The sequence below is a fragment of the Pelodiscus sinensis genome, chromosome 2, assembly GCF_052426305.1.
Source record: "Pelodiscus sinensis isolate ZL-2025 chromosome 2, ASM5242630v1, whole genome shotgun sequence".
Classification (NCBI taxonomy): Eukaryota; Metazoa; Chordata; order Testudines; family Trionychidae; genus Pelodiscus; species Pelodiscus sinensis.
This window is the reverse complement of record NC_143053.1, coordinates 120,957,746-120,979,023: the sequence shown is the minus strand read 5'-3', so window position 1 is coordinate 120,979,023 and position 21,278 is coordinate 120,957,746. Positions and strand designations below refer to the sequence as shown.

Genomic DNA, 21,278 nt, shown 5'->3' with positions numbered 1-21,278 from the left:
GACAGTGTGGTTGGAGGCATGGGTTTGCCATTTACATGCTTAAGGCCACACAGCAATTCATGTAACCTGTAGGTCCCAATTTACACATAGGAGGTAAATGCCCTTTTTCCCAAGGGAGTCATGGGTTTGTCTGCACCTCTTCTGGTGGGTGAGATGCTAATTATTGGAAATTTAAGGGACTACCTGCACATTTGGTTTTATAAGCTCCAGCGGGATAGAGTTTGCAGTAGTTTGTACTGGGCGTTTCTAGAGTGTTTGTTTCTGCCAGGTTAGTTCCACTGCTGCAGTCATTCAGTTTGTCAGTTACACGTGGGAGCCCCAAAGGCAGGTGTTTTACTTCCATCCTTCATTGTAGATGTGGCAGCTAAACTCAGACCTGTCCAAATGTCGCTTCCCCCTGAACGCAGCCCCAGCCGCTTCTGTGCCAGCGACGGGCTGGAGAACCCTCCTAGCCAGAGAGCAGAGAAGTGCGCACTTCAGGGGGGACCTACCAAGGGGCCGGGCTGTTGCTGTGGAGGAGGGGTGCTGGGAGGAGCCGGATCTTCACCACCCGGCTGCCCTGCAGGGACCGTGCCCAGGAGAGCGCGGCTGCCCCTGTGGTGCATCGCGGGGAGGGCAGCGATACGGGGAAGATGTGTGGGGAGGCGAACCCCCATGTTTCACTGGGGGAGGCTTGCGCTGCCCTGTCGCGTTGGTAGGGGGGAGGGGCAGAGCGAGTCAGTGTTTGGTTGTCTTTGTGGCTTCCCGCCCCGATTCAAAATGGCGGCAGGGAAGTTGGGCCCGAGTCACGTGACCTTATGCCTGCCCTAAGGGCGGAGCCTTCCTTATATAACGAGCTGGCTCTGGCTGGTTCCGGCGCGGGGATATGTGTGCGGGCGGGGGCGCTGGCCGGCGCGATTGTGGCGCGCGTCCAGCCAATGGGAGGGCGCAGTGTCGGCGCGTGCAGGTCGCTTTTTCGGGCGGAGGATGGGAGCCGTGGGTCGCGAGGCGGAGACAAGCTGCTTAAGGGGGGTTGGCGGCCGTAGAGCCGAGTGTCTGCCTCGCCCCCTGGGGGCTGCGTCACAGGCTAGAACCGGTGGGGTGAGGAGCGGGCAGAGGTTTTCCCCGGCAGCCGGCGAGGCGTTGTTTGTGGCCGCCTCTCCCTGCGGCCCGCCCGCCTGCTAACCTGGCGAGCAGGGCGGCAGCAGCAGCAGGGACTGGCTCCAGAGCTCTGATCCCGCCAGAGGCGGGAGGTCTCTAGCTGACGGGGCTACCGCAAGGGCGGGGGGCGGGGGGACGGTCTGTGGCTTTGTCTTCCAAGAGCTTTGTCCCACCCTCTCCCTCGCCAATCTCCTTATGCAGAGTCCTGTAACCCTAAGTTTCCTCACCTGACTCATGCTCAGCTGGTAAATCCCCCAAAATACCTACTAAAACAACCAAGAGCCCTGTGGCGCCGTAAAGACCACCAGATTTATTTAGGCGTAAGCTTTGGTGTGTTAAAAAGTCAGATTGCATCTGTTAGTCTTTACAATGCCACAAGACTTGTTTTTTGCAGTCAAAATTAATACTGACCGACTAACACTGCTAGAAATAACATACATACAGGGACAAACCCCCATGGACTAGTGTCCTAAATCCAATAATTTTGCTTGTCCTAATAGATAACGAGTTTTGAAATAAAACATTTAGATTGGGCAGATTTTTTTAAAAAAATTTTTGGCATAGATTTGAGGGATAATGTCAACACTTGGAAGTATGGTTTTTTTATCATTTTAAATTTTCATAATTGCAGGAAACTATGGGTGGCCTGACAAATTATGTAGTGACAATAGACATTGACATTCAAGCTGTTAAAGCTTTGTAACTGTTAACAAGGAAGTTGTCAGCACTCCATGTCAAGATACAAAGTATCATCGTCCAACATCAGTATTATTGAGAATCTTGCTTTGTGGAGTGTTTTTTGACATGCGGTACAGTGAAAGTAGTTGGTTCATTCTGTTGTCATCTCTGTAGGTTCTTGTATCTTGAGGAATGTTAAGAAGAAGCATGTAATTGATTAATCGTGTAGTTGACAAAATTTTGTTTTAATGGATAAGGGTTAGCACTGCAAGCACTCATCCTGGCTTCTGCTGATTCCTGGGAGCTATCCCTGCTGTGGCTCAGCAGCTATAATGGAGTTAGCTCGCTTGCAGACCTAGCATGAGCCAGGTCTGAGCTGGGCTGCCTGCCCACCAGCTCCTAAAATACTTTTAATGCACAGCCACAGCAGGGATAGCTCTCAGACCCAGCACCACCCTGGAACGAGTCAGACTGCTGGCCACCCCTCTAAAAAATGGGGGGTGGGAGGAGAGAAGGCTTGTAGTTGGTAACATTAACCAGTAAGCTTTTGCTTATCGGTTAATTGACTACACTATTATATCCCTAACCTCCTTATGCCTTGTTTTTTCATTTGCCAAGGAAGAAGCAACGGATAACTTGACACTGCAAAATTAGCCCATAGAATACACTGCTATAGATAAAACTGAGGCAAGTAGTTGAGCAGTGACTAAAAATGGGCATATTTAGAAAATATATTTATCATTATCCCTGTAAGCCTTTCTTATTAGAAGCCTAAAGTAAAATTTATTAAAATCTCCTATGTTAATGTAATCTGTTTTAGTGGCAAACAAGAGGACAAATGGTGGTTGTACTGTGCCATTGAGAACAAGATGGATAACTCATTGCACTCTTGACCTCCGATGAGAGCTTGTCAGCTTTCTATTAGTTGACTTTTCAGATTGTGTGTCTATATCTATATCTATATAGTGCTTTTTGTCAATGTACCTCAGTCTTCAATGTATTTATTCTCACACCACCCTTGTGAGAGAGGAAGTGTTATCCCTATTTTACAAATGAGAAAATTAGGCATAAAGGCTAAGTGGTTTGCCTGAAGTCACACAAGAAGTTCCTACAGGGAATTGGTTGTGTGAGATCTTAGTTCTTGACTTCTGTCCTAACCATTGGATAGTCTTTTCACTTGTAATGCAAATAAAACAAGGCATTTACAGATCCCCGATTACTCTAGGAAAACATTTCTTGGAAACATTGCCACAATTGGTCATAAATAGGAAATTTCAAGGTAGCACAGCAGTGGGTTTACACCTAATTAAGATGATTAACTTCATTTGTTTATTGTACCAGTAAATAAGTAGCCTGGAAAAACTTCTAAAAAGAACTATTGATTAGCAGCTGCTTGTCATAACAGTATATTTCTTCTGTAATTGGCCATTTAGTCTGCTACTCTGATTATGTGAGCATTCCGTTTCACTTAATCTAATCTTTTTTTCTTCCCATGTTTTAAAAAGAAAAACATGAAACCTATAGACCATTAACCAAAAAAATTATTTTAATTAAAAGGTGACAGTTCAAATATAAATTAGGGATGTGAAAAATGTTAAAAATTAATCACGTAACCAGTGGAAATTCCATAGGTTATATGGTCTCTTAAGTATGCCTGGGGATAGACTATATTAAGGAAATAGGCTGTACAGTAGTGCCTTTTGTCACTCACATTTTAAATTTGAGTATCTTGGGTCTGACCTGTAAGCAGAAAGCCAGTTCCTGCTTTTGGTGGTTTTTAGGTCAGTTTTAGAAAATGCTGGCAAATACAGAAGATCCAGCTTTCTAAAATGAATGCTTTTACTATAGCTTTGTTTCCTAAATCTCCTAGTTTTAAAGCCAACAGAGTATATTATAGCAGGAAATAACTAAGGATGTTAAAATGTGTGTATTCAACTAAATGTGTAACCACTGGAAAAATTCAGTGGTTAAATGTTTACATGCAGGCGGGGGGAGCTCCCTGGGAGCTAGTGCATCTGAGGAGAGGGCAGGCAGGTGAGAGCAGGTGCTCACCAGGAGTCAGCTTTTAAGCCTGCTCCCCATGTGTATGGGCTCCCACCTGCCCCCTCTCCAGTGCTGCTACTTCTGTATCAGAGGCAGTGAAGAGGGTGGGGGCTTGCATGTAACTGTAAAGGTTAACAGATGAGGCTCTCTCATCCCTAGAAATAAGTTAGTTATTCGAAATTGTTAATAGTCTTTCTGATGTCTGTGGTACAGATAACTTTAATGCTGTATCTTTCAAGGCATTAGGCTGTGACTTAAACAGAGCCATAATAATCTTCTGGCAGCTGTATTTGTCTTTTGAAAGTTGGATAGCAAGAAGTCACTTCTGCTTTTCCCAAAACATGCTAAAAATTGTCAGTTCAAATATCTTGCTTAACTACAGCCATAATAACTTGTTTTTGTCAACTTCCATTCAGTGTCCAGATGCTAACAGTTCTATGATCTAATAGAAAGTGAGACCAGGAATTTAGATGAAAGCAGAAAGACAGAGTTTGAAGTAGCTTGGCCTCCATCAAAAGTCTCTTGTGTTTGGCTGTCCATTGTATCCAGTGATGTTATGGCCTAGTTGACAAACCACTTCCATTTTACTGGAGTAGTGAAGAGGTCTGTTTAAAAATGCCTCTCTCTATCCAAAGCATTTTTATTTTTAATTGTAGAAAAATTGCAATTCGTAAAGCTGTTAAAATTATAATTGGTTCAATACTCATATTGTATTCTGAATTTATTATACATCTCAGCAGGCTGGAATGATGGATGTTAGAGTGGAGTAGGCTAAGGATTGCAGTTGAATGACTAAGCATCTGTTCAAAGCATTTTAATGTTCAGAAGACTCTCGCAATTTTTCCTATTAATAGAGAAGTCATAAGCTTGAAAACAGAAAAATTTCTCAAGCCTAATAAAGCTCACCCAGAATAGACCAAGTACAACAATGGTGTGTTGATTTAAATAAGCAATTGAATGAGATTTTTGTGCCGGTCTGATTCAGTGTAAAATAGGAGCAGGGATGCTTATGGTGCCTTGAACCCATATTTACACTGTTCTGGTTCTGGACTGCTCCACAGCCCTTGATGCCACTAACTGTGGGGGTGGGGAGTAGGGCTGTCTAAGTTATAGTATCTTGTCCCTGAGTGCTTGTTGCCTGTGGCACTGCATAGAACTTAACTTTTGTCCTATTCCTTACGTGCCTCTGTTGCAAGATGTATGAATGGGTCCTTACAAGACCAGTTTGTGTTTGGGGAAAATACACTCATATATTTAAGGCAGGGGTCTAAAACACACAGCCCATGGGCCATTTGTGTCCCAAGAAGTTCTACAATGTGGCCTGTGCACAGCTGCTGGCACGTGAGTCCCCTCAGCCTTGGGAGGGGTATTTGTACTCTTTCCCCAGCTCCAGTCCCTGTTCTGCCCCCATCCTGCCTCTTCCCATCCCTGTTTTGTCCTCTTCCCACCATTGAACCCCTTTGTTAAAGCCTCCTCTCCCAAGGGACATAGCCTCAGGGCTTACTGAGGGAGTGGCAGCAGGGGATTGGGGTCCCTCCCCCTGCACTCAGTGCAGTGGCAGAAAGCAAAGCACCCCAATCCTAGGGTGGGCTGACTTGGGAGGTGGAGTGGAGCAGGCTGCTACATAGCTCTTCTTCTCTGCAGCTGCTGCTGCCCTTGTGCAGGCAGATGGGTGGTTCCTGCTACTGACCCCAGCTTAGCCAGGGCTCTGCAGGCTACAGTGAATATGGGGGACCATCATGTCCATAGGATGGTTGGGACAGCTGACATGGGACCTGGGGTGGCTTTGCCAAATAGTATTATGGATGGGAGAGCTGTGCACCTACTCTCTCAGGCCAGAGAGACATGCCAACAGTGGTGCAGAGCTAGCAGCTGTAAGCTGCTCTAGCTCCATTACCAGTGGTGTCATCTGGGGAATCCAAGGGGAGTTTAATTGCCCAGGGGATGCATGGGGGCAGGGGGACATGCTTGCTAGTAGGCGGGGCCTGGAGATGCGTGGGGCAGGGAACATACTGAGACACACACATCCCCGTAGCCCACCTGTTGGCCCACTAGCAGGACTTGAGGACTGGCACTGATCCTAAGGTAAATTGAGTTTGAGACCCCTGGTTTAAATGTTTTAATGCTCCTTTATGCAGGTAGAGAAGACCAGAGTAGGTATAAAGAGGGCTAAGACAAGGGTGAGCATCTTATCTTTTGTATACATAATGCATATAAAACTCTGAAATCTATAGTGAGAAATGTTATTGTCTGCCCCTGATCAAGGTGAAGACTAGAGGAAGCACTTCATATGACTCTATACCTCTTTTTCCCTTGCCTGTAGTACCATTCACATCTCCATATTTTTAATTTGACTCGTTCTTTGCTTATCTGAAGTAGTGGTAACACACTCTGGGATATCGTTAACACCTGTAAAAGCTGCACTGATACTATGATGAGTACATCCACATTTGAAAACAAATGGACTTGAGAGTTGAGAATATGTAAATCAGAACTGTTGGTGAAGGTATTTCTGTTTAACAGGAATTCAATCTGCAAGGAAAACTAAGCTTAGCAGAAGTAGCAGCATCCAGGCTTGGTGCTGCGGGGAAAAATACCCTGTGAATCATCAGCATTTCAAAGTTATTTTCAACTGATCACTCACTCTTCTAGCTTTCCAATGTGAGTGGCAATTGGAGTGCAACTCCAAATATTAAAGACAGTTTAGCATGTTGCGCTTCAATGCCATACCCTTTTGGTTCCCTTAAAATGTACTCTGAAGTTGAATTCCTAGGAACCCCACTTTCAGTACAGGCAGTCCCCGGGTTACATGGATCCGACTTCCATCAGATCCCTACTTACAAACGGGGTGAGGCAACCCCGCACTAGCTGCTTCCCCCAGCAGACCAGGGAGACGCAAAGCTAGCACCCCTCCCAGCAGACCAGGGAGACGTGGAGCGGCTTTTCTCAGCAGACACCTCAGCTTGAGAATAAAGGACTGAGGGAAGTGAGGTGTGGGAGAATAAAACTGAGCTCTGGAGACGTGTTTGGCTAGAGTTTCCCCTACAATATGTACCAGTTCCGACTTACATACAAATTCAACTTAAGAACAAACCTACAGTCCCTATCTTGTACGTAACCCAGGGACTGCCTGTATATTAAAATATAAAATTTTAGGATTTTGTACCGTTTACCCTAATAGGGGTGAACATGCTGTTTACTAAAAAAACACAAACTTAGTACAGTTAAATTCAAAAAATTCAGTCACAGTGGTCCTTGCAGATCTCTCCTGAAATATTTCCATGCCATAAGCTTTTTTTGATCCAGGAAGAAATTGAAAAGGCAGTGTGTATATATTGACTTGTGACGTGCATAGCAGTTGAAGCATCCACTACAATGAAATAACCAATCTCAGACTCACTGCCTAATCTTTCCAGATGCCATATTTGATAGTTCCTTGGTTCATTTCACTTGCCCTAGTTACTTTGTGACTGGAGACATACAGGTGTTTATCATCTTATTTTATGATGGTTTGAACGGAGTTGTATACATATTTATTTTAGTAGCAAAATCATAGCTAAGTAATATGAGGGGTGTTTATACTACAGATGTAATAGTGTAGTTGGCTAAACGATTAACCAGTAAATGAAAACTTATTGGTTAATGCTATTGGCTACATGCAGACTACAACCCCCAGGGGAGAGTGGGCTCCCAGTAAATTTATTAGAGGACTGGCCAGCAGCCTGGCTCAGTCCCAACTCCCACTGATTCCAGGAGCTAACCCTGCTGCGGCTCTGCAATAATACTTTCCTTGCAGAGCCGCAGCAGGGGTAGCTTTTGGGGCCTAGTGCGAGCTGGGACTGAATCAGGTTGCCTGCCCCCAGATCCTTAAATACTCTTAGTGCAGAACTGCAGCGGGAGTAGATGCCAGATCAAGCACAAGCTGGGACTGAATGCTTGCGGTGCTAATCCTTATTGATTGACGACTTACACGCTTCTTACTGGACATTGTTTATACACTTGTATTTGAGTGTTTAGAATTAAGAGAATAAATTATTTAATGCCAATCTATTTTATGGTATTACTGTATTTGTCAATTTTTTAAAAAAAAGACTAGTGTTTAGGGATGCAAACAATTAACCGGTTACCCAGTTAGCATCACCCATTAACAGGTGATATTAAATTATAAGTTTAACCAGTTAACTAATTAAACTGATTTTTACATCCCTACTAATGATCTTGATTGTCCAACTTGAGACATTTTAAAGGAACCTGGTAAGTAGACAACATTTTATTTTTAAAAAAAAGTCCCTTTGAAAATGTCTCATGTTGAACATCTTGAAAATTGAGTTACTGTCACTAGTCACTTCTTAAAAATCTTAGTTATTGTCAGTAACGTGTGCTGTTTACCCATAAGAAAAAATAAATTGCTTGCTTGGTTGCTACTAATAGAAAAACACACACTCTCAGATTTGACCATTTGTCTTGCATAATTTCAGTTGGTGGGGGTTTTCTGAGAGTATAATTATTTGAAGGATCTTCCTTTCAATTTTTTTTCACCTTTCATATAGAATGACTTTTCCTGTAGTGACTGCATGCCAAGTAATGAGAACTGTTTGGATCACTTCACACCTCATGATGGACTTTCGATGGCCTCTCGTAGACCTCAACGGGAAGGTATGTAAATAAAATGGTTTGAATGGTTTTGATATTATTTGCATGTTAAATTTAAGCTAGTGTAGTGGGACACCTATGTTTTGCTTCTCCCTTCAGTTAACCTATGTGCAGCTGGACCACTTCATCTGCATCACTACAGAAACCAATATTGCAAAACATTTTATGAATAAAGATGTTGAGAAGTAGTAGAGAATTGTTGCTTGCTTGATTCACTTTTCCTACCTAAAACTCAGACTTTAAGGCCATAAGGCTTTGTGTTTATCTAGTTCAGAGGTGACCAGACTGGCTCTCAAGCCACGTGCTGCTCTTTTACAGTTAGAGTGCAGCTTACAGAGCCCCCTTTTCTCCAGCCTGCCATTTTTCACCTACCAAATGGAAGGTAGTTCAGGGCTCTTACCCTGTGGAAGAGGAAGTTCAGGGGCTTCTGCCCAATTAGGAGGGGACCTAAAGGCTTCAATCCTGGTGGAGGCACCTGCCAGATCTTAGAGCCTTAGCACGTCTCTTTCTGAAGCTCTGAGCACCAGCAGACCTCTCCAGTGTGGTTGATGACCAAAGCCCTAATATCCTGCCACAGGGTAAAACTTCCAAGCAGGCACGCTTAGCTCTCCAACTTAAAAAGATAATCATATGTGGCTAGAAGGATCAGTACATTTTGCCGCTCAATTTAATCTGTCCTCCTGCATGTTGCAGGCCCTAGAACCTCACCCACCTGCTCCTGTTACAGACCTATGATCTGTGTCTGAATTACAGCAGTCCTCAAATCATGATTTAAAGATTTCAAGTTATGAAGAATCCACCATGGGAAGTAAAATGAGGAAAAACAGAAGAGAGTTGGTAGTTTTTCAAAGGAACATTAAGGGCCTAAAAGCAAACTACTCCACTGTGCAGGAAAGATTAAAAAAGCATGGCAAGAGACCACCATGCTTAACCAGGAGATCTTACGTGATTTAAAATAAAAAAGGAGTTGTATGAAAAGTGGAACCTAGGTCAAAAAACAAAGGATGAATATGAGTAAACAACATAAATATGTGGAGGCAAGATTAGAAAGGCAAAGGCACAAAATGAGCTCAATCTAGCTAGAGACATAAAGGGTAACAAGATATTCTTCCTCTGGCTTCTAATATATTTGCAGACCAACAGCAGGGTAAGCCAAGCTCAGTAAAGAGGGAGGAAAAAATAACAGGATACTTGGATATGGCAGAGGTGCTTATGGATTTGTCTTGGTTTTCACCAAGAAGTTTGATGGTGATGGGATGCTTAATATAGAGAATGCTAATGAAAATGGGGTAGGTTTAGAAGTTAAAATAGGAAAAAAGTTAAAAATTACTTAGATGTCTTAACGTCACCAGGGCCTGATGGAATGCATCCTAGAATACTCAAGGAGCTGATAGAGGCGATATCTGAGCCTTTAGCAATCTTCCTCGAAAAGTTGTGGAAGTCGGGAGAGAGACTGGAAGACTGGAAAAGGACAAATATAGTGCCCATCTATGAAAGGGAAATAAGAACAACTACAGACCAGTCAGTTTAACTTCTGTGCCAGGGAAGACAATGGAGCCAGAGGCAGCCCTAGACTAGCTGCCAGCAACTGGCACCCCAGGCGAACCATGCAATTGGAGCTCCCACCTCCAAACCCCTCAATGATATTGTGCCACCATTTGGCACCCCATTTAACTTGGGACCCTTGGCGACTGCCTACTTCGCCTCTATGGACGGGCCGCTCCTGAATGGAGCAAGTAATTAAGGAATTTGTCTCCAAACATCTAGAAGATAAGTTAGCATTGATTTGTAAAGAACTAATCATGTCAAACCAATCTAATATGGTATCAAAGAAAGCTAACAAGTCTTATGGGTAAGGGGAAAGCAGTGGATATGGTATACCTAGACTTTAATGTAAAGCATCTGATATGGTCTCTGATGACCTTATCAATAAACTTGGGAAAAACAACCTAGATGAGGCTACTATAAGGTGGGTGCATAACTGGCTGGGTAACTGTTCTCAGAGTAGTTATTAACAGTTCACAATCATGCTGGAAGAACATAACAAGTGGGGTTCTGCAGGGGTCTATTTTGAGACCCGTTCTGTTCAATATTTTCATCAAAAATTTGAATGTTGGCATAGAGAGTACTTTTATTAAGTTTGCAGAACCAAGCTGAGAGGGGTTGCAACTGCTCTGGAGGGTAGGGCCATAATTCAAAAGGATCTGGGAAAACTAGAGAAATGGTCTGAGGTAAATAGGATGAAGTTTAATAAGGACAAATGCAAAGTACTCCACTTAGGAACAATCAGTTTCACACACACAGAATGGGAAGTGATTGTCTAGGAAGTACTGCAGAAAAGGATCTAGCGGTCATAGTGGACCACAAGCTAGATGAGTCAACAGTGTGACACTGTTCCAAAAAAAAAAAAAACCCCATGATTCTGGAGTGCATTAAAAAGAGCGTTGAGACAGAAGTCATTCTTCTACTTTACTCTGCACTGATAGGCCACGTTGGAGTATTATGTCCAGTTCTGGGCACCACATTTCAAGAAAGATGTTGAGAAATTTGCAAAGGTCCAGAGAAGAGCAACAAAAATGATTAAAGGTCTAGAAAACATGAGACACAAGGCTTAAGGAACTGGGCTCCTTTCTTCTAGAAAGGAGAAGACTGAGAGGAGACATGACAGTGGTTTTCAAGTATCTAAAAAGGTGTCACAAGGGGTGTGTCTAGACTGCAGGCTTCTTTCGAAAGAGGCTCTTTCGAAAGCATCTTTCGAAAGAGCCTCTTTCGAAAGATCGCGTCTAGACTGCAGGCGGATCTTTCGATAGAGGAAATCCGCTTTTTCGAAAGAGCACCCAGCGAGTCTGGATGCTCTCTTTCGAAGACGGCCTCTTTACATTGAAGAACGCCTTCCTTCGAAAGAAGAACTTTCGAAGGAAGGCGTTCTTCCTCGTGAAACGAGGTTTACCGCCATCGAAAGAAAAGCCGCGTTCTTTCAAAATAATTTCGAAAGAACGCGGCTTGAGTCTGGATGCAGGGGAAGTTCTTTCGAAAAAAGGGTACTTTTTTCGAAAGAACCCCTGAGTGTGGACACGGCCAAGGAGGAGGGAGACAAACTGTTCTCCTGGGCCTCTAATGACAGGACAAGAAACAGTGGGCTTATATTGCAGCAAGGGAGGTTTAGGTTGGACATTAGGAAAAACTTGCTAATTGTCAGTGTGGTTAAACATTGGAATAAATTGTTTAGGGAGGTTGTGGAATCTCCATCACTGGAGATACTTAAGAGTAGGTTGGATAGACATCTATCAGGGATGATCTAGGCCGGGGTGGGCAATAATGTTTGCCCGGAGGCTGCTTCAAAAAATTTTGAAGTCGCCCTTCCAAGGTGGCCCGGGGCTGGGATGGGGCCTAAATGGGAAGGGGCAGGGCTACCCCAGCCCCAGACCACTATTGGTCTGGGGGTGGAGGAGCCCCTTTGCCCCCTGTTCCCACTAGGCACCCCTGCCCTGGAAGAACAAAGACATTAACTAGCTGGCACATTACAAATCCAATTGTTCCTGTCTCTAACATGTACTTTTTCACAGCAGAAACTATGAATGGGATACATCCAGGCCACTTACTTAGCCTTGCTAACATGGGTCCTACAGTTGACTGGTACTACTTCTGCTGGGGGGAGAAGGGGGATGGATGGATAGACAGATCTTTCTGTTACTTTTACTCAGTTCATCTGATGAAATAGGTTTTACCCATGAAAGCTTGTGGTTCTATATATTTTTGTTACTCTCTGTGGTGTCACAGGACTAATCTCTTTTATTGAGAATCTGATATTTGAAGAGTAATTTTCAGATCTGAGACACTTGCATCCTTGAATAGCAGGGCTATGGGCTTCTGCTCCTGTTTGCCTCAGAGTAACTGGCAGTGAAGGTGCATGATTCTCTAACATGGTGATGCTATCATAACAGACAAATAAAAATTTAAACTAGACCTGTACCTAGTACAACAAATTGCTGTGGTGTTTTTTTTTTTTTTCAGCTGTCCACATTGAGAAGATAACACTGAAAGGAGTATCAAGAAAAAGGGCTGACAAACATTTGGAGTACACGTTTAAAGTAAGCAAATAATAGCTGGCTTTTAAAAATACATTTTGAATATAAAGTTAACGTGGCTTAGGGATATAAAAATGTCTTTAAAAATAATGTTAGATTTCTCTCGCTACTAGTTCTGTCAAAGCGGTGTCTACATATTCCAAGACACATGCTCTCTACTTCTTTCATTTAGGCATGGCACAAGTACTGCCTTATTTCCGGGCTTGAGTTGTGAAGATGCAACATACTGAGCATCAGTTAGACCTCCAAGTGCTGATATGCTTGAAAATCTTGACCTTTTTGTATCTAACCCAGACCTGGAGAGCTATATGTCTGTGAAAATTCTAAAACAAAAACAGAGTGCTACTAAAATATGTATACTAAAATTGTTTCATTGCACAGATGTTCTGAGGTTCTTGTCTGCATCTGCCTCTAGGAAAGATATCAGAAAGGTGGTCAAAGTCATGTTAACCTTTAAGAACTATGTTCTAATGTTTGGTAGTACAAGCAGTGGTCCTTACAAGCACTGCTTTCTGGAAGGTGCATCCTAGAAGCATGAAAATACCCAGAGAATTATGTGATGGCTACTGAGGATTGGGGGTTGATTAAATGAGTAGTGCTTTGCTACTATACTGAAGTGCAGTGTTAGACTATTGTGGCTGTGCATCAATGACCTTGAATTCTGTAATCTACTTCGATTCAATTAAGACAATTAATTTGCCCTTAGCCGATACTGTGTAATGTGACCAAGTACATAAAGCACTAGATTGGGGTTCAGATGCCTGACTTTTTCCTGGCTCTGCTACTTCCATGCTGGGTAATGCAAGTCATTTCACCTCCCTCAGTTAGTTTCCCCAGCTGTAAAATGTGATAAGGATACTGATCTTTTGGAAAGCATTTTGACGTCTGCTAATAAAATGCTATATAAAAGCAAGGTATTTCAGAATCTAAACTTACAGACCACTAGCAAGTAGACCATAAAAATGTAACTATATTCCCTTTCAAAAACTTTTAAATTTGGAGCTAAAGTTAAAAAAAACCTCAGTTTGTCTTTCTTCCCCTGAAATAAAATGTTGTACAGAACGTTAACTTAGAATTTAGTCTACAAAATGTGGAATACACTGCAAATGCACAGGATGATGTAGCTGAAGCAATCTTAACTGAGAACAACCAGAAACTTGGATTGTCTTTTTCAGCTGGAAGTGAGCCTCCCAGCCTGATAAACAGACTTTGTACTTGCTCTACTTGTATTGGGATGCTAAAAGTAGGAGTTTGGATATTGTGGCATGGGCAAAGATTCAGTCTAGCTATCAGTTCAGATCCAGGGGGGTTTGCAGGGTTGGACTCTAGAGGCAAGTCCAAGCAGATGCCCATGCCATGATTTCCAAACTGCTACTTATAATGCACTAGCTTGAATAAATGTAATGTGAGTCACCCCTCTCCTATCCCACCCCCCTTGGCTAAGAGGCATGCTCCCATCTTCAGCGTAGACATACCTTTTAGACAGCCATCTCTAGCCGTTGCAAAATCATTTTATTGGTGACATTAACATGAATAACCCAAAGGTGTTTCAGAGAGCCAGTCTGCAGATTATCATGATAGCAGTTTCCAAATCCAACGACATGAAGGAGGCAGAGACTTGCTGGAAAGCATTAAGTGAATTCTTCAGCTCCTCTTCCTTTGTTCCAGTAGGGAGGAGGATAGCTCCTTCTCCGGTGCATCTGGGAATAAAATCTTCTCTCCAACTTTTGTCTCTTGCTCCAAACCAGTTGAGATGCGTGCCTTTTAAGTTCTTCTCTAGTCTTCAATAGACACAAGGAAGCTGTCGTCCTCCATAGTCCCTACCATCTTATAAGGTTCTCCTGAGTCTGGATTGGAAATCATACTTAGTACCATTCAGTTATTGCTAAATACCCTCTTTGAGCTATCAGCTCTACTTTGTGATGTATACGATCTTCTAAGGTTAGGTTTGAACCCAAGAAATGGAACTGAACTTAGCAGAGGAGTGGAAAATAATTTACTCTTCACTTAAAGTAAATATTTAGAGGCTTTATTTTGCTGATCACATTTTGGACTAGTGCAGCAAAGCGTGGAGAAGCACTGATTTCAATGTATAAACACATACCAGAATTTGGGGCCTACTCTAATTTCATAGTACTTCTTGAGGCATACTTATGTTGCATCCTACAGCCATGTCTTGTATGTTTTTTTAAACATTAAAACTTTAAAACTCTAACTTTGAAATAGCTAATATATAATACAACTAGAGTACGTTAATAGATGGTTTGACTTCCTAAGCAAGAATAGTGGAACTAAACTTTGTATGCCTGACAATGAGTCTTCTCCTCTAAAGAAGCAGTGTGGTTTGCTGTTCTTATGCCTGGAACTAGTAATTACTGAGCGCTAAGACTGCATCTAGTAATTAGTTGGGTAGCCTCTGAGTGATTTAGGCCTAAATTTTCAGGAGTCTGCAAGTCTTGTGTGCCCAGGTAGATTCCCATCTCCTTCCCCTTTGCCCTAGCATTCCTGGGCACACTAGAGATGATGGATTTCACTTGAAATTATTGGTGCTTGTTCCTCCAGAAATGATGTCTGAGTTGTGTTTGTAGAGTGCATCCAAAGTTAGTACAAGTTGAACCTCTGGTCTGGCAACATGATTTAAGTTTGTCAGTTGTCATGGGTATGGTCAGTTTCCTGCAGTCCCATAAAGTTTTATTTATAGCTACCAGTCCTGGCTCTGTGTTCTGTGTTGTAATTTAGAGCTACATAATCACTAAATCCTAAGAGACCAGCAAACAGTGGAAGCATGCTTTTTTTAAACCCTTTAGCTACTTTTTTCTTTGTTCCAATACAGTAAAATTGTGTAACAGCACGAACAGTTTTATGAAGAGCTGATAATCTTTGCCTATGCATAGGCATATATAGGGTCTGTCAATAGTCGTACCTTATTGAGCAGCATTGCAAGTGCTGTTTTATTTATTTGCCTTGGTGAAATAGAGACCAACTCACTACTAGAGATGTTAACTGACAGTTATCTATGTTAATGTGTAACAGCTGGAAATTTTAGCGGTTACATGTTCATGGAGTGGGAGTTGGTGCTCTCAGGGAGCCGGCTTTTAAGTCTGCTCCCCATGAGCACCAGCTGCCACACGTTCTTCTCCCCCTGCTGCCTCTGATAAGGAGGCAGCAGTGCCAGGGGCACGCATCTCTGCAGGAGGGGAGTCAATAAACATGGGGAACTGGCTTGAAAGCTGCTTCCCGCATGTACCGGTTCCTGTCTGCCCCCTCCCCCCACATACAGCACCCATGCTGCTGCTTCTCTGTCAGCTCTGGGGAGGGACAGGTGGCTCCAAAGGACTTGGCAGTGCTCGGGTGGGAGGCAGCACAAACAGGGGCAGACGGCTCCACGGGAGCCAGCTCCCCCTTCCTCTCCCTTGCTGCCTCTGATACAGAAGTAGCAAAGGGGGTGAGGGCATGTAGTTAATTTTACTGATAATTAACTGATAAGCCTAGGCTTGTGTAAATGACTACATGCTAACATCCTTACTCACTACGATATTGACCTCCTGTAGTTCAGCAAATTCTCTGGTTCATCACCGTAAGGACCTGATCAGTGGCTGGGTCAACTTGGAGTCTTTTTGAAAATGTAGCTCTTACTACCTTTATTTTGCCAAAATGGTTAATAATACTTAATTGCAGTTGGTATTTGTATGCCAGTTTGAAATGGATAGTTCTGTAGATGTACTAAACATAATTGAATAGTATGATACAAGTAAAGAAACATTATCTAATTTTTTTTTCTATCTCCTGCTATCAGGTAACCTGGTCTGATCTTTCCATAACATGTGTAACAAAAACACACCAGGAGCTGCAGGAATTCCTACTAAAAGTATGTATTCACGTGTAAGCAATCTTCACAGTACTGTACATCATGCTGCAATTTCATGGGGTATGGCATTACTAGATGATTCTGGCTCTTATTAGCCATTCTATTTAAAGGAATGTTCATTCTATTGTGATATATTATTTTCCAAGGTATGTTGACCATCCTGTCTAAGCAGGTCTACAAGATAAGGCCCTTGGTTGGCATAAGATGGGAGACTAATCTTGCTAGCCTTGCTAACCAAAGTTCTAAGTGTCATAACTGCAAAGCTGGATTTATTTATGTTCACAGTGGAGCTTAGAGCTTAACACTGGACATTGCTACATGTACTACATCAGGCCTGCACAACTTGGAAAGCGGTGAGGGCCATATTACTCCAAAGAAAACAGCTGCGGGCCGCAAGGGTAGGTTTTAGGGGGAGTGATACTTTATTAAGAATTTTTCAATTAAAAATCAGGCCTGAACAATATAAGGCTCCCAATGCCCTTACCCTCTTCTCTCCCAGCATCACCCTGTCCCCCCTCCCACTGACAGCTCCCCTCCTGCCCTTTTCCTCATTGTTTCCACTTGACCCCCTGGCATTTGTGTTTCCTGCACCCTGCCCCTTGGTGCCTTCCCCTTTCTCCTGACCTGCCTCCCTTCCCTCAGCACAAGCCCCTTCCCCTACCCTACCTGGCTTCTGCCTTCCAGTTTGCGGGGCTGCTGGAGCCTTCTTGAATCTGGCAGTTGCCGGCTGTGATATCACGACACCATGTCACGACAGCGTCCTGGTGTCTGACGGTGTCCTGCCCTCTGGCTCACGCCCCGCCTCCTCCCACTGGAGCTGCATGCAGGCAACCCGGTGACGAGAATCGCCGCACTTCCCCCTCCCCGGTGGCACTCCACTCCTCCGCCCAGCTGGTGGATTGGATGAGGCCATGCCACCCGTAGTCATCACAGGCCGCACAGTGAGCCCCTGCAGGCCGCATGTTGTGAAGGCCTGTGCTACATGGATGCTAACTAACAACAACAAATGGTCTGGTAGCACTTTATAGACTAACAAAACATGTAGATGGTAGTATGAGCTTTTGTGGGCACAGCCCACTTCAGATGACCGGAGTTTTGAGTTTAGAATGTGCAGACCCAAAATAAATAGGGGACAAGGGAGAGGGGGGAAGGAAAGAAAGGGGACAGGGAAACAAGGGGCAAAGTTTATCCTGTACAAACTAAGTTGGCTACTCCCTGAAGTTGCTAACACAGTTAGTGTTGCTATAAGAAAATTTCTTAATTACTGATGCAAAGCCAAGAATACCAAACCTTTTTATATTCTGTGTTATAAGGATAAATGCAGTCCTCTTCTCTGAGGAACTCAGAAAATGTGAATAAACTAGTGGATATTTATGCTGCATATTAATTGTCCTGTAAACTGGGTTAAAATAGTACCATCATTCTAGCAACAGTGTTCTGTATCCATTCCTCAGAAGCTATTCTTAGGTTGGGACTACCCTAGGGAATCTGTTTTGTAAAAACAAAGCACCCCTTCCAGTGATTCCAAGCATTAACAAGAACTTGTCTCTAATAGCTTCTGATGTTAATTAAGAGGGTAATAGTAAAATTGTGGTACATGTACCTTTATACAAAGAGCATCTTGATGGACTCCGTTGCATAGGAATTATCATGTTGGTGGAGCTTTACTACTCTAAAAGGGGACTTAAGATTTTAATTTCATAGTGAAAAGCCCTTCTTGCACAGCATAGAGTTCCAGACTTTTTACTGTTGTACACTTTTTCATTTGAGAGTCTTCTGGATTCATGAAAAATGTGAAGGGTTCTAAGATGTTTCTCAGCTTTCCAGTAGCCTCTCAAGTGATAAATAGGGATACCCTGATATACCTGTTTGTCTGCTTCCAGATGCAAAGCTAAGCTTGGAGATTTAGCCCTTAAGAACACAGTAGGTATGAATTTAGTTGGTGTATGTATGAACCTGGTCCAGATTGCAGACTTGGCTGGTGTGAATCCTTCCCTATTAACCACAGTATTTTACCATTATGGTGCTGGCCAATCACTTGGCTCATCAATGTGGTGCAAGGAGGTAGTGGCTCTGTCATGAGCCACAGGATAGTTGTAGTGATATTACATCCTTTGATAGGGAGGGTCCACATCCTGGCCGACCTAATTCAGCCAGAATCAGTGGTACTGGCATGATCCCTGAAAGTCTGTTGCAAAATGAATATTTTTCTGGTAGGGGAAGATCTGATGGTTGTGACATGACCAATACCTATGTCAGGGTTATGATTAATGGCTTCATCTAGCCTACAACAGGTCAGCTTAATTGAAGAGATTTCTATTGCTTTCCTCTTCTATCCTTTTGATTCAAAGCATGTGGAATAACATCTGGCAGGACAGGGCACTGCTTTTAGTTTACATTGCTCTACTTGTGCATCTCACAGTAACAGTGTGAGTGCACAGTTACTGGAAGTAACTTTCCTATACACATACTCCAGGTTGCAGCTTTTGTATTTGATATCTCTTTTAATATCTCTAGGTCCTCTTGTACTAGAGCAGGGGTGGGGAACCTCAGGCCCAGAGGCCGAATGTGCCTGGATCCGGCCACCAAGGCTCAGCATTGGAGAGCCCATGCTGGTGCCCCAGCCTCCTTGCCACCCGCCCATGGGGCTGAAACAAAATCTAATAGACTGGGCCCCCCTTGGCTCTGGTGTGCAAGGGGTATGTGGGAAGTGTCTGCTTCTCCGTCAGGAGCATCTCTCTTTACTTCTCTCTTCTGAGTGCATGGTCCCCAACTGACTTTTTTTGTAGGTCAGCAGCCCCCAATCCATAAAAAGTTTCCCATCCCTGTCCTAGAGCAATTCAGAGAAAGAACTCATTACAGGCATTGAAAACTTCTCATATGACACTTTGTATTAATGCAGGTACTTAATTCCTGTCCAGTGAACAACTTGCAGTTCCTAGCTAGCACTCTGACTCCAGTGTCTTCAAATGTGCCAGGGGATGCTACTGACAGACAATTGCTTCTTTGTAAACTATATAACCCATTGATTATAATTGATTTAAGTAGATATTAAAAGCTGTGTGTTACCATTGAGTTAAATTTTGAAAATTGATATTGAACTACTAGCATTTCTCCAATTGAAAAAACACTGTTCTTTTTATTTATTTTACTTAAGCTTATTCTCAATCTCTCTCATACTTTCTTACCAAAGTATGTAATTTAGAAGCTTTAGTGTGAAGATTAACAGAATTTTTTCCAACTAGATTGGAATTTCTGATCAGCCTCAGACACTTTAGTATTCACACTTCTCTAACATTATTTTGCTATTAACCATGGTGCATACTTCTAGAGCAATGAGATCGGTTTTAAAAATAGCAAATCCAAGCTCGGTGCTGGTTGGTAAAGAGTACGGTAATTACATGTATAAAAGAATACTGTTGTCAAGACTTTGAATATACAAATGCATAACTCATATTTGGGACATTTTCACCAGCTTCCAAAGGAACTGTCTTCTGAAGCGTTTGACAAGACCATTTTACGAGCACTAAATCAGGGTTTCCAGAAGAAAGAAGAACGGCGGCACCCAGATCTAGAGCCAATATTAAGGTAACCAACTGAGCAGTCTGTCAAGTGAGCTGTTAACTGCACAGCATTCTCTAAGATTTTTCAGGAGCTCTCTACTTCTTCAGAAAAGTATAAGGAGATATGGAGGTTTCCACGTGTGCCTCGTATCTTATTATATAAAGTTTCTCCATTTCCTTGTCTGATTTACTTTTTTTCCTCCCTTTAACATTGAAGAAAAAAAATTGATTCCTATTTTACAGGTCAAATAAGCATTTCTTTCCCTCCACCAATGTTCAGTCTGTCTTTATTCCCTGCCACAAAGATCCCATTTTGTCTTTGCTTTCTTCCCTCCTTCTCAAATCTTTTGTGAACATGTACTGCAGAACTTCATTTTGAAATCTGTAGAGGTTTCCAGACTAAGGATGTTAAAATGTGGTTACTTTCCTAATTAAGTAGTCACTAGACTTTTTTTTTTTTTTAAAATAATCAACTACTCAATTTGTTGATAAGGATCGCCATTACAGTGCTCAGTCTGGCTTGTAGATCCCAGCATAAACTCCCCTGCTGCTGCTCTGCATTACAGAGGTCTGGTGAGCAGACGTCTTTGCACACTGACTCCTCTGTCTCTTAATATTGCAGAGGTGGGGGGTGATGCGACAAGTCGATAGCTCTAACTGCTAAGCTCCTGCTTAACAGTTAGCTGACTAGTAGCTTACATCCTTATACCAGACTTACTCTGTTGACTTTAGTGGGAATTAATTGGGTTCATGGAGCAGAATACTAGTGGGCAAAATGGGCTTTCCGTGGGTAAGTGAAACGGTAAGGCCAGGTCCACTCTACAGTTGAAGGTCAGCTTAAGGTATGCAATCCCTATGGAAAAAACATAGCTAGACTCAACATACCTTAAGCCAAGCTTCAGGGCCATCATCACAGTGGAAGGCCAATGGAAGAAACATTCCTGTTGATTTCCCTTACTCCTCATGAGGAGTCAGCGTTCTGGCATTGACGGTGGCATCCTCAGCGTTCAATTTATCAGGTCTTTACTAGGCCCTCTAAATCGAACTCCGGAAGATTGACCGCTGCAGTGTTGATTTTCCAGGAAGTGAAGACCTAAGTGTTTCTTTTGCAAGCCTGGTATTCAACTGGGATATTACTTGGAAGATACTAATTAGCCTGTTCTCAAGAAAATTTTAATAGAAAATGCTTATCTTTGGTTAACATTATATGATAGCATCATGTCCAGGGAGCAGATCTCCATTGTA

General features: G+C 42.9%; 1 protein-coding gene across 4 annotated transcripts in view; it reads left to right on the top strand.

Annotated features, from left to right (window-relative positions):
* Positions 1–21,278, top strand: part of ZCCHC2 (zinc finger CCHC-type containing 2) — an 87,211-nt gene that overhangs the window by 6,851 nt on the left and 59,082 nt on the right. For all 4 annotated transcript variants that reach the window (XM_075921380.2, XM_075921379.2, XM_006122892.5 and 1 more), the window contains exons 2-5: positions 8,412–8,517; positions 12,529–12,605; positions 16,399–16,470; positions 19,946–20,058. In XM_075921380.2, coding sequence (XP_075777495.1) covers positions 8,412–8,517; positions 12,529–12,605; positions 16,399–16,470; positions 19,946–20,058 — 368 coding nt within the window. The remainder of the gene's footprint in view (positions 1–8,411; positions 8,518–12,528; positions 12,606–16,398; positions 16,471–19,945; positions 20,059–21,278) is intronic.